The sequence below is a fragment of the Bactrocera tryoni genome, chromosome 5 (assembly GCF_016617805.1).
Source record: "Bactrocera tryoni isolate S06 chromosome 5, CSIRO_BtryS06_freeze2, whole genome shotgun sequence".
Taxonomy (NCBI): Eukaryota; Metazoa; Arthropoda; class Insecta; order Diptera; family Tephritidae; genus Bactrocera; species Bactrocera tryoni.
In genome coordinates this window covers 78,905,565-78,917,579 of record NC_052503.1, presented here as the reverse complement: position 1 = coordinate 78,917,579, position 12,015 = coordinate 78,905,565, and the positions used below count along the sequence as shown (strand labels likewise).

General features: G+C 34.2%; 2 protein-coding genes across 7 annotated transcripts; both read left to right on the top strand.

Moving 5' to 3' along the window:
- Positions 1-954: 954 nt before the first annotated feature.
- LOC120779045 (gonadal protein gdl) lies at positions 955-2,108 on the top strand. Its single transcript, XM_040111182.1, has 3 exons — positions 955-1,124; positions 1,187-1,481; positions 1,541-2,108. The coding sequence occupies exons 1-3, from the start codon at positions 955-957 to the stop codon at positions 1,682-1,684; spliced, it is 609 nt and encodes a 202-aa protein (XP_039967116.1). The 3' UTR covers positions 1,685-2,108.
- Positions 2,109-3,771: 1,663 nt separating this feature from the next.
- LOC120779044 (peptide methionine sulfoxide reductase) lies at positions 3,772-10,584 on the top strand. 6 transcript variants are annotated; one of them, XM_040111181.1, is made up of 4 exons: positions 3,772-3,970; positions 9,082-9,263; positions 9,955-10,215; positions 10,280-10,584. In XM_040111181.1, exons 1-4 carry the CDS (start codon positions 3,917-3,919, stop codon positions 10,512-10,514), a joined length of 732 nt encoding a protein of 243 aa, XP_039967115.1. In that variant the 5' UTR covers positions 3,772-3,916; the 3' UTR covers positions 10,515-10,584. The 6 variants fall into 6 exon arrangements, with proteins under 6 accessions (XP_039967115.1, XP_039967114.1, XP_039967112.1 ...); XM_040111180.1 differs by having other exon boundaries at positions 9,082-9,275; XM_040111178.1 differs by lacking the exon at positions 3,772-3,970 and adding an exon at positions 6,029-6,133 and having other exon boundaries at positions 9,082-9,275.
- Positions 10,585-12,015: the final 1,431 nt, after the last annotated feature.

Genomic DNA, 12,015 nt, shown 5'->3' with positions numbered 1-12,015 from the left:
TTTATTGTATAATGGTGTTCTGTGAAACTGAAACTAGTTCAAGGTCAAGGCCGAAAATCATAAAAATTAAAAAAAATCCTATATAAGACACTGGAAAGTATGTCAGTGTGTGTAATAGTCAGCCAACAACTACAACGTGAGGTATACTTGTATGTATCTACATTTAAGTTCAGTTCAACTGCAAGTGTATGTGTTGGTGCTGTTATTGTACATTTACTATATATAAATATTTTTTTTTTTTTTTCAATAATATATTTATATAATTTTTCATAACTTAAACTAATTTTTTATGAGTGCCATGGAACGTAGTGCGCAAACAAAACAGTTAACAAACTATTTTATGTGTCTGAAAATAAGTAAAAACACGGCATCCTCAAATGAACAGAACAAGAGTTGTGGCTATAAACAGCAGTCCGAGCAAAGGCCGGACAATCCCGCAAAAGTGACAACACCACGTGGTACCCAATCCCTGCCTACGGAGTTGCTAAAGAAAAGGAAACATTTCCAGAGTAGAGTGCAGCCTTATGCCTTGCCTACTCATGTGAAAGCACGAAAGAGTTTAAAATTTTAATATGGATACGTAGCAGATCGCGACCAATAATGCAATGTTGAATAAAAATTAATAATAAAATTTAAATTCAGTGCGAATTAAAAAACAATCTAAAAAACTTAATATTTTTTTTAACTTTACAAATTTTATTTTATAAAATTTTTTACTGTTATTGCTGTGTTACATTTTCTCACATGAAACTTCTCTCTCTCACACTGTACACTGCATTGTGAATTGTGTTTAACACGACTGTTCTATTGTGATCTGTCTTTTCTACGCTGCAAAAGAAGAAGTGTGTAAACAATATCACAAAATTATCACCGGTTAATTAAATTTATGCTAAAAAAAGAAATTTGCAACTAAAACTCATACAAGTTACACAAACTTCCATAATTTACTATAATATGGAGACGGAGCTCCCCTCGACGAGCGCCAGCGCTCTGGCGGCTTGTAATAACGTTGCCAGCAGCAGCGCTGAAGTTCCAGACTTCACAGAACTTACGCCGGAGTTGCTGCAGCGTAAACTATACTTTCTGGTGGATCAGCTAAAGCAAATGCATGCACAGCTGCCAGAGTAAGTGCAAAATACAAGATAACTGCAACTTAAGTGACTGTTAATCCAATATTACTCCGTAGAAATTACCAAATACGTATATCATATGAGCTGCTTACCGAGCTAGCCAACTCATTGCTGAATGATACAATCTTTGAAATTGTCAAAGGACTGATGGAAATACAAAATGTGACAGAGAAGCATTTGCTAACGCTACGCAAACAAGTTGAGACAGATTTTGAGCTAGAAATGCAAGAGTGGCGTAGTAAAATTACCGATCCGGAGGAATTAAGTCACATAGAACAGCTTATGCAAGTGAAACATAGCAAAAAAATGCGTGAGACCGATATGAAATTGGTTGCATTGCTAGATCAGAAGGTATTGTGTAATTATATAGTGAAATGACACAAGTTTTACATGCGCTTATATTTTTGTAGGTGCGTGATCAGCAGAGCACTTTACATAAAGCTGGCGTGGCTGGCTTTTATGTCACCGATAATGCAAAAGAAATCAAAATTCAAATGTTTCTACTGGATTTCATTATTCGCTTGAGCAGGATCAAATTTGAGCCAAATAAATAACAGGAGGAGTAAACGTGGCTTTCACGTTACTTCAGCAAATTAGTGAATTAATATTTATTTTATTTCGTAAAGTACTAACAGCTACCTTTTGTTAATTGCTGCTATTGTATAAAATTAAAAAAAACTGGAAATTAATAAGATAGCTAGCTGATGATTTGACTAGTAGTTGCTAGTTCATGTTATTTGTCGGGTATATAAATAAACCACTCACACCTTATACCAAAAAAGTAAATAGAACAAAGTACAGCTGATATCCAAAAATATTAACATTAAAAACAAAACCAAACCAAACAAAAATTTATGAAAAGATAAAGTAATTTAATATGTGCAGTTTATTGTTCATTAATAAAAATTTCCCCACAAATGTTTAACCTTTGAAATAATAACAATTATGTCTGCTAAAATAGAATCAGATTGCACTTTATTTTGATTTGTTTTATTGACTTCTCTATCATAAAGTTCATATTAAGAAACAAAGGAATAAATGCAGAAAATACAGACTTTGCATAAAGAATATTAGCCTAGAAATAATTAAAAAAAAGCAAATCTTCAACATATTAAATACGAGTGTGTCTAGCAATACTCAGCTTAGAAATTCTTACCCTAAATAGTAGGATATAAATCTCAAACGAAAATTCAAAAGTTCGGTATCTCGTAGTCAATTCTGAATAGGTTGGAGTTAAGCCTGGTGCAGTTTCCAGAAGGAAGTTTTACGAGTTTCACTTTGGTTTCGCAGGGGAGGAACTCCAAATCGTGTTATGCAATGGGTGAGGTTTTGGATCCAAAGTCGACATTCACTGGTCTCGAAGTTTTATACTATCTACTATAGGGATCATCTGTTGATGTTCCTGGGAAGCAGGAAGATTTTTGCTGGGAGAAGAGCTCGTTGTGGAGATATCTTCCAGGAGACATCTTGGGATAGTTTGGAGTAGGGTTCTCTGACAGGACCATATGAGTGCGATCTAGTGTATGACCGGCCGAGTGATTTCTTTGTAAGTTGCCAAAAACATTTCTTTGTCCTTTTCACAGTTGCTACCGGAGAGCGACTACAGAATATGGTTACGCTCTGGACTTTGGTAATGGTAATGGTAATAATGGATATTGTTTACTATCATAAGACTCATCGACACAAATTTTAATATCTGGTCTGTACTGTGGAAACGGAAATAGGGAGACAACTATTGTAGTTCATAGCCTATCACTTCAACCCTGATGAATGTCTTCTGGTAGCGTTGTGATGTTGATTATGCTAAAAGCTTTTGAAAAGTTCAATGCTACTGGGATCGTCTTCTCACTTAGTATTTTTGATTTAGTTCACATGTTATGCGAAAAACTTTCTTCACTTCGTATAAAATAGCGGGACTTCCGTTCTGAACGGAACTATGTTTATAACATTGCATTCCGGCTCTGAGATAATTATTAATTGTGTTCCATATTGCACTATGAGTTTAAAATTCCTGCCGTTTCAATTCTGTTTCTCCATGTTTAAACGACCCCTAAAGTACTCTCAAATAATATTGAAGCATCCTGCTGTGTCGATAATCCTTGACCGGATATCCGGATTATTGCTGTTGTAGCGGCAGAATTCTGCCTAGTTGACAGTCCTTGATCGGATAGACCTGGATCTGTCCCGGTTATTCAAACCCAACTGTCGTGGGAACAGTTGATCGGTTGTTAGAACCTCTCTGGTAGTCTTCAAAATTCGGCAATCAAAAACGTTTCAAAAGCAATAAAGTTGAGCTGCCAAGTGATAAATATTTCTCACTCACACTGTTTAAACAAGTATTTCTTTAAGAGTGCGATTGATCACTAACGTCTACGCACATACATACATACATATATGCATATATGTAGCTAGTGAAATTTCTCACTGGCAGTGAAACCAGCTGCGCTTCCGTAGTACTCATATCACTGCTCAATCGGAAAAATGTCTCACAGCACATTCTCAAGAATTAAAGCAATACTCTTTGGCCAAGTTTGTTGTTGTTTTATGATATTTAATTTGAAAAAGTATCAGCAGCAAACAAAGTGTCACAGCAACATAACGCCGAGTGATCATATAAATAAAGCGACGGACAAATATGCTTTTCAATAGTTGTTGAACTAGAGTGGAGTCAAGTCAGTCAAGCACTGCGCGCTTAGAAACCTTACGAGCAAAATACGCAAATTTCTAGTTCAAAATCAAGTATCTTAATTAGAAACAGTCTTTTACACAAAATAAATTAATTTAAAATGTCTTTGGAAATCTTAAACGCTGACTACACTTTGCCCGACCTCAAGGATGTGGTAAGTTATTGTGGAGTGCTGTTTAAAAATGTGACTACGCTTTAATATCTTTTTGCTATGTGACAATTTTTTCTTGCGTGTGTTTTTTTTTTCATTAAACCAGTTATTTGGTTGTGCGACGCTAAGCATGTTTTTTATGCTAATAATGCCGAAATTTTGAATAATTTATTTTTTTAATAAATATTGTTTTTTTTTTGTGACAAAATGCGAGGATATTGTTGTGTTAGAGTTTTAAAATATTTTTTTTAGTAAATTTAAAGCTCATACAAGGATCTAAAGTGTATTTCTTTCAGTGAAAATTGTAAGCTACACTTTCTTGTTTCGAAAAAAGGCTTTAAAAACAGTAAAGAATATTTTTCTTGTGTTGAAAATATAAAAAAGTGAAAAATATGTTAATAAAATTACATTTTTTCGATTAAAATGCTTTAAAAATAGTAAAGAAAATTTTTCTTGAATTAAAAATCTAAAAAAGTGAAAAATTTTAAATAATTTTTTTTTGGGAAATTTCAATATATTTTGAATCTGTTTAAGTATAAAAAACAATAACTAAATTTCATGAAGACACAATGAGTGAATGAATTAAAAATAATTATTAAATAAAATTAAAAAAATTAATAATGAAATAAATAACTAAAATGAAAATAAATAATAATTATGTAAAAATTAATTTAAAAAAAATTAACAAAAATTATAATAAATAATAATTATGTACATATGTGAATACACAAAAAATATTACTTACATTCAAAAAAAATATTCCTACATTCCTCAAAGTACAAAAAAAAACTCATTGCTTTTGTTGTATGCAAATTTTATTTAAACATCATTTCTGGTAATCGTGAATTTATTTCAAGCGCCAACGCAAGCATCAAAATATTGAACCTTTTCTGAATACTTAATTATTATATTTTAATTTGGTTGCTTGCAGTTTAAAATTATGAATTCAAGTACGTACTTGTTTAGACTGCTTTTTAGTAATTTAATAAAAAAACTGTTTAACCAAAAAAATATTATAATATTATCTTATAATTAAATTATGTGATATTTAAATATACATACATTTGTATGTACAATACCATAAATTTTTAAAATATTACAATAATTATTGTATTATAATATAATTAAAAAATATAAAAAATCAAATACGAAAAAAAATGTAAAAAAAATTTTAAATATAATATAATACATAATAATATAATAAAAAAAATTCAACGAAAAAATATAAATAAAATTTAAAATTAGAAAATCGAAAAATAATACAAAGACTTTTAAAAAATAAATACGTATAATAATATTATGTTATAATTAAAATATATTTTTATTTACATATTTGTACATATGTATGTATGTGCAATACTAAACATTTTAAAATATTACAAGTGAAGTGAAAGAAGTTTCTCTATATAACAAGTAAAATATGCCTATAAAACTACAAAAATTAATTTAAAATATTTTTTCAATAAAATAAAAAAAATATTATACATTATAATCATTAAAATAAAATTAAAAAAATAATAATATTGTTATAATTTTTTTCTTTTTAATTTTAATATTATAATATTATAATTTTTTTAATTTAGACCTCTAAAATTCAAGTAAAAGCAATAATTGCAACACACTTAATCCTTGCTATTTCATTCTTTCTTAAAACCATCCGTCATGGTTTCCAGCCCTTGAAAACCATGCTTAAGGCATTAATCAACTCAACTGAGATTTGCAAATTTGCCGCAAATGCGCAAGTAATTGTCCAAGTATGCCATTATTTACCCATCTACACCTTCACTGCAAACAAATTAAGCTAATTTGACATAAATCAAATTTTCCATACAACGGCATGAGTTGAATGAGCGCTGACAGCTCTTCGACACTTGTGTTAATTGCGTATTTAAATATGTACATACATATGTACATACAAACAAAATCGAAAATATAAATTATACTCATGCCAACGAGTATACCCTAACTAAGCCCTCAACTACTTGTGAATTTTCACAACCGCCCACAAAAAGCCGTTATAAGCAGCAGTGTTGTGGCATGCCGCCTTTAGGTGAACTACAACCTTCACCAAGTGCGGTGTGCATTTTAGCGAATATTCGAAAAATTATATACCAAATGCAACGGCGACGCTGTGGCAAGAGCGCAAGCAGGCCGCAAGTGCGCAAGGTTGGTATAAAACAGCCGAAAAACACAAAAATAATTATTTGTCTCGTGTGTGTGGCAGCGCGTCGTTCAAAGTTCACTTCATTTTCAACACAGTGATTTTCAAAAGCTGTAAAATTTTATTTACAAAATTTCAAGAATGACAAATAATTTTTGATTTCGTGTAAAATTAGTTACTACATTCAAAAAAAAAAACAAAAAACAAAACAAAATTCGAAATTGTGCACTCGCTTGCAAGATGACGTTAATACGCTGCAGTCGTTCAATTATCAGAAGATTCTGCTGCAATTGTCCAGTAATACAGATTGTAAGCTAAAAATATAAAAAATAGTGCGAAATTTCATTCACTTCCATACTCACAGCGCAAATTTTCGCGCATTCATTGCAATATTGATTATTAGTTAACGGTTGTGTAATGAAAAACTTGAAAATACGCGGCTCGCAGTCAATCAGCTGTTGTTGCCCGGGTATATGCAATGTAAATGCAGTAGAGCGTGTAGCCTTAGGCGCGTGGGTATTGCAAGCTTTTTGCCTAGTAACCGCATAAGCTGTAGCCACATTCTAGTACTCGCACCACAACTTTCATGTCGCCTTGTTGCCGCTTTTTTGCCTTAGTTATGGTCAAGTCGGCTGCCTTAGCAGGCGTTTGTCAAGGTCAGGTTTGATTGGCGCATTTGCCTGCTCGTTGTAATAATCACGTGTGCATATGCTCTCGGTCTGTGCATTTATTTGGCAGTGCATTTTGGATATATGAGAGCGCCAAATTAACCTTTAAGTGACTAAGTTTAGTGAGTATTTTTAAAATAAAACTTTATTTAATTGTTTTTTTGTTAAATTTATTTGGAGATTAAAATAATCGCTTCTTAGTTACCTTTTAAGGTATGTTTTTTTCTCTAATAAATGTCATAAATGTCCTCAATATGAATTTTTCTATAAAAGTGATTTCCAAACCTCACTTATTTATATAAATTTTAGTAGCCGTTTACGAATGATATGGCGAATAGGTAAAGATATTCATTATATACATTTAAAACTATATCAACTTAAATTTGTTTGCCTAAAAACCTTCTGCTCTCGTAGTTAGAACTTTTACTTCCGGCACTTCTTCATATCTGAGTATGTGAGCATTCACTCAATGGCATTGAGGGGATAACCGGCAAATGTGTGGAGAGAATATTTTAGTCTCGAAACTGCATGTGCAACTGCATGAGAGAAGTGAGAGCAACAGAGTTACCATTATTATAATAAAAAATTATCAATATTTTGGTTTCGAGTAAATTTTTTTGTATAATGATAAAACTAATAACATAATTAGTCATTAATGCAGTTTATTACTTTTACACCCTGAATATGGTATATTAAGTTTACCTCGATGTATCGATCTGAAATTTTGCGCACGTTATTTCTTCCCTAAGAAGCTCCATATTTGTCGGAACCGCCGATATCGGACCACTAGAAGAGCATATAGTGACCGATCCAAATCTAGTTCTTATATGGAAGACTTTCTCATTTCATGAGATATATTCACGAAAGTTGGCACAGGTTATTTTCTAAGATAATAATGTAATATCAGAAGAAATTGTTCAGATCGGCTCACTATAGCATATAGCTGCCATACAAACTGACCGATCCAAAACAAGTTCTTCTATGAAAGACTTTCTCATTTGACGAGATATATTTTCAAAATTTAACATGGATTATTATCTAAAGCAATTATTCAGACTCCGAAGAAATTAGTCAGATTGTATCACTATAGCATATAGCTGTCATATAAACTGACCTATCAAGAAAGCAACTTTGTATCAACATATATTACCTACATAAATACTCCTATATATTTCTGCAAATGCAATTGCGACGAAATGGCAACTCTATTCACATCTATTTTCTTATACACATACATACATAATTAAATGTTTGTGAAAGAAATAGATTAATTCTTGCTGTTCATCACGAAGCAAAATATACACACATTTAGTATTTATTACATTGAATTGGTTGTGGCGTCTTTCTTTCATGGATAAATTGCTGAAAATAGTGGCATACAGTTATAATTATCCGAATACGAATGACTGATGAAAGATTATCTGAAGTTTGCTGCAAACTCCGGTGACTTTTTGACTTTCTCCAATTTCATACGAAACCGGTTGTCAGCGACTAACTATTGCCGGTCACTAAAACACATACGCCAACAACAACAGCAATGTAGTTGCGCCACAATACTCATAACTCATACATTCAGGCACTCACACGCATCAGTTGGGACGTTCTTTTGTACACGTTCGAGACGATAACTCAACGAACTGCTGAAAGAGTCAAAAACAAATACTCCGGCGTTGATTTTGACAAGCTAGTTGTATTGACACCGCTTGTGCAAGAACACACAAATTTCGTAGGAAGTATCAGTGAAATTAGTGGCACAGTTGTAGAGTATAATTGAAGTTAGTGCGTAGAAAAGCATACATTTAGGGAGCACAAAAGAGAAAGTGTTTTAAAAAATAAAAAAAAAATTTAAAAAAATGGTTGCACCAAGAACTTTCTCAAGCCAGCAGTGTAAAGCACAAATCCGCGCTAGCATGCTCAGCTTCGCGCTGCTGCTAGCAGAGGTCACACTGTTGCATGCGGATAAAACCAGCTGTCAATATGACGTCTTCAAGCCACAAGTAGCGACCTGCACCGATGACATAGCACCAAGCATAACAATTGTATGAATATTGCAAACAACTACAAACATAACTAAAATAGACGTAATTTTATGGACTACAAGCGGAAACGCCTACAATTTACTACATACTTGTTTAGAAAAAAGTTAAATGCGATTTTGTCACATAGCAACAACATGTAAGAGGAGTCAGCAAACTGCTCCTTAAAAAAACATATATATCAAAAATCATTATTTGGCAACATTTTATTAAAATGCAAATATTTTCCTTTTTTGTATGATTTTGCAGAGCACTGTGCGCGCAGAGCAAAAGGAGCTGAATGTGACACCCGTTCATAGCGTGAATATTGCCTTTAAGACGGCCACCTTCGGCATGGGCTGCTTCTGGGGCGCTGAATCGTTATTTGGCGGCACCCAAGGCATTTTGCGCACAACTGTCGGCTATGAGGGCGGCAGCAAGGACTCACCAACGTACCGTAGCCTGTAAGCGTGTGTTCCAAAGCTAGACATCACTAACATGTTTCTTTGTGTTCTTTCGTTTTCTCTTTCTTTTTGCCCTGTTGTTATCGTTATTGTTGTACATAAACGCTTATATTAATACACGCATTGTAAATTAACTCGCTCATGCTTATCTAACTGCTGTGATTGACACGCTACACCGAATCGCTCACTTTAATTCTACCGTTATAAAAATGTGATTGCTGGCATGGCAATTGATATGAACTTCGCCTAATCACACTGCATACATCACTTGTAACCAACTGCTCACAATTTTCATGTATTTTTGCGAAACCTTGCCGCACACTCATCAAAATTCATAAAATTTTCTTGCTTTGACAATTTAACCAAATTTTCCTTAATTTAATTGCTTACACCTCTTACTCCCAATTTAACACCTTCATAACCTCACTTTCTCGTTATTCATTTATTTTCTTAATTTTTTCGTTTTTTACTTGAATTTCACATTGTCCACCATTGAAACCATTATTTGACTATCGCCACTCTGTTACTGCTACCATTCCAACACATTCTTCGTTTACTTCCTCAAACACCTTATTGCCGCTTCTTCTTCTTCTTCCTCACTAACGCTTGTTTACTTTTCCCACTTCCGACCGCGTTCGCTTCTAACAAAAATATTTATGTCAACTTTAACCTTCAACAGTGGTGACCACACTGAAGTACTGGAGATTGACTACGATCCCAAAACCATCTCGTTCAAACAACTATTGAATCTCTTCTGGAACAATCATGAATACGGTCTTACCAATCCCATCAAGCGTCAGTATATGTCATTGATCTTATATCACGATGATGAGCAGAAGAAAATCGCTGAAGAATCAATTGTAGAGGAGCAAAAGAAACGTGTGCCTGAAAAAATTATTACCGAAATTTTACCCAAAGGAAAATTCTATCCTGCTGAAGAGTTAGTTTGCTGCATTTAGAATAATTTTATCTGTAAACTAACGCTTTTGCTTTACCCTCCACAGCTACCACCAGAAATACCGTCTGCAGGGTCACAAAGATCTCGCCGAAACCCTGAATCTCGATGCGAAACTGTTGCGTACCTCCTACGTGGCCACCAAATTGAACGGTTATCTCGCGGGCGTGGGTGGCGTTAAGCAATTCAAGGAAGAGATCGATACGCTAGGCTTGACACCCTCACAAAAGGAGTACTGCCTGTATCAGGTGGAGCAGAATGAGGGTATGGGCCTTTACTGTTGACCGGCTGGCGCCGTTGTGGCCCATTGCTTGATATGAAAAAGCAGAAATATACCTCTGCGTAAATTTACTCATACATATTTATTTTGTTAATGCAAAGTTTAAGGCTGAAGCGTCATCTCAGTGAAATATGTCACTTTGGCTTTTCGCTTAAGCGGTAGTTAGCGGTGTATGCTTGCATTGCACCAGTGGCATACCAGCTTTTGGTTGCCACATGTATTATTATTATTATGACACTATTATGCAGGTAGTATGAATTTAGAATTTTTCTAGAATATAATTTTTAAATTTTAAGTGAGTGTGATAGAACTATTCCAGAGTAGAATAGTATGTGCTACTACAAACAAGAAGAAGTAAAAACTTTGTATTGGAATTATACAAATAAAATTATTTTTTATAAAAAAATGTGTAAAACTTTTTGATTGAAGAATTAAAAAACCAACTATAGCTTTCTGAGGTCTAGCATCCGTGCTCGCATTTTTTCTGATTTCAGCTGGTTACAGTTACTCATCAAAATATTCTTTGAATAGCCTATCGAAATATTCTCTGAATAGTCTATCGAAATCGTCTAATATACAATATAATTCAAACTAATTTTAAAAAATTCATCACAACCTCATTTTAAGCTTTTGACTGTGCGATTGTCTCAGCTATTTGTATGAGGGGCTCTGTTGTTGTTGTTGTAGCGGGTTGACAGTCCTTGGCTGGATAAAAGTCCGGGTTCGTTCCGGTTACGTAGACCCGACTGTCGTGGGAACGGTATGAGGGACACTCTTTATTGATGCATGTTCTATAAGAATCTGGTCTTGGTTATGCTATTTCATACACATAGATGGTTATATAATGTGTACTATTCGAACCTCCATTTAAATTGTCTATTTGTGATGGGATTTCTTTCCTGACTACTTGGAAAACTACATAGTGAAGCCTTCGACGGACAATCTCTGTCAGTTCTCTGGGTACATACGTGGGAGCGATATGTGCGCTTGGCGGCGCCGCTGGAGAAGAAGTGCAATTAGCTTATTCACAGATAAATCGGAGTTTCGTGGTGGAGTTTTCTGTCGGGAGCTCTACGTCAACTCTAACTTCAGTCTCCCAAACCTGTAGTATCTGTAGTGTCTTTCAAGCAGAAGTTAACAGTAGCTGTACTGACCCGAAGTGCAGCTTCCTTCACTACGATAGCAGAGCTGCAGTATTGGTCTTAAGCTCGCTGACAGTGCGCTCAAAACTATTCAAGCAGTGTTCCTTATCATTAAGTTTCTTTGTTATCCGTTTTATTTGGGTGTCGGATCACAGCGTTATCGCTGAAAACTGCAAAGTCGATGAGCTTGCTAAGGATGCGCTCCTTATATCAATTTCATCAGATTCCGAATACGTCGGCACTTCGTCCCCCTTGCGTTGAATCTCTGTATGTTCCGTGAGCCTGGCCTATGCTGGTCAACATCAAAAACTTGTTCGGCTGCGAGATCCCAGATTACAACATAAGAGGTCTTCTACTTATTCT

Excerpts from the sequence above, each read along its gene's own strand:
- LOC120779045 (XM_040111182.1), top strand. The coding sequence starts at position 955 with ATGGAGACGGAGCTCCCCTCGACGAGCGCCAGCGCTCTGGCGGCTTGT. Across the intron at positions 1,125-1,186 it reads ATGCATGCACAGCTGCCAGA|AAATTACCAAATACGTATAT; the intron begins GTAAGTGCAAAA and ends ATTACTCCGTAG. Across the intron at positions 1,482-1,540 it reads TTGCATTGCTAGATCAGAAG|GTGCGTGATCAGCAGAGCAC; the intron begins GTATTGTGTAAT and ends ATATTTTTGTAG.
- LOC120779044 (XM_040111175.1), top strand. The coding sequence starts at position 8,650 with ATGGTTGCACCAAGAACTTTCTCAAGCCAGCAGTGTAAAGCACAAATC. Across the intron at positions 8,836-9,081 it reads TAGCACCAAGCATAACAATT|AGCACTGTGCGCGCAGAGCA; the intron begins GTATGAATATTG and ends ATGATTTTGCAG. Across the intron at positions 9,276-9,954 it reads TCACCAACGTACCGTAGCCT|TGGTGACCACACTGAAGTAC; the intron begins GTAAGCGTGTGT and ends AACCTTCAACAG.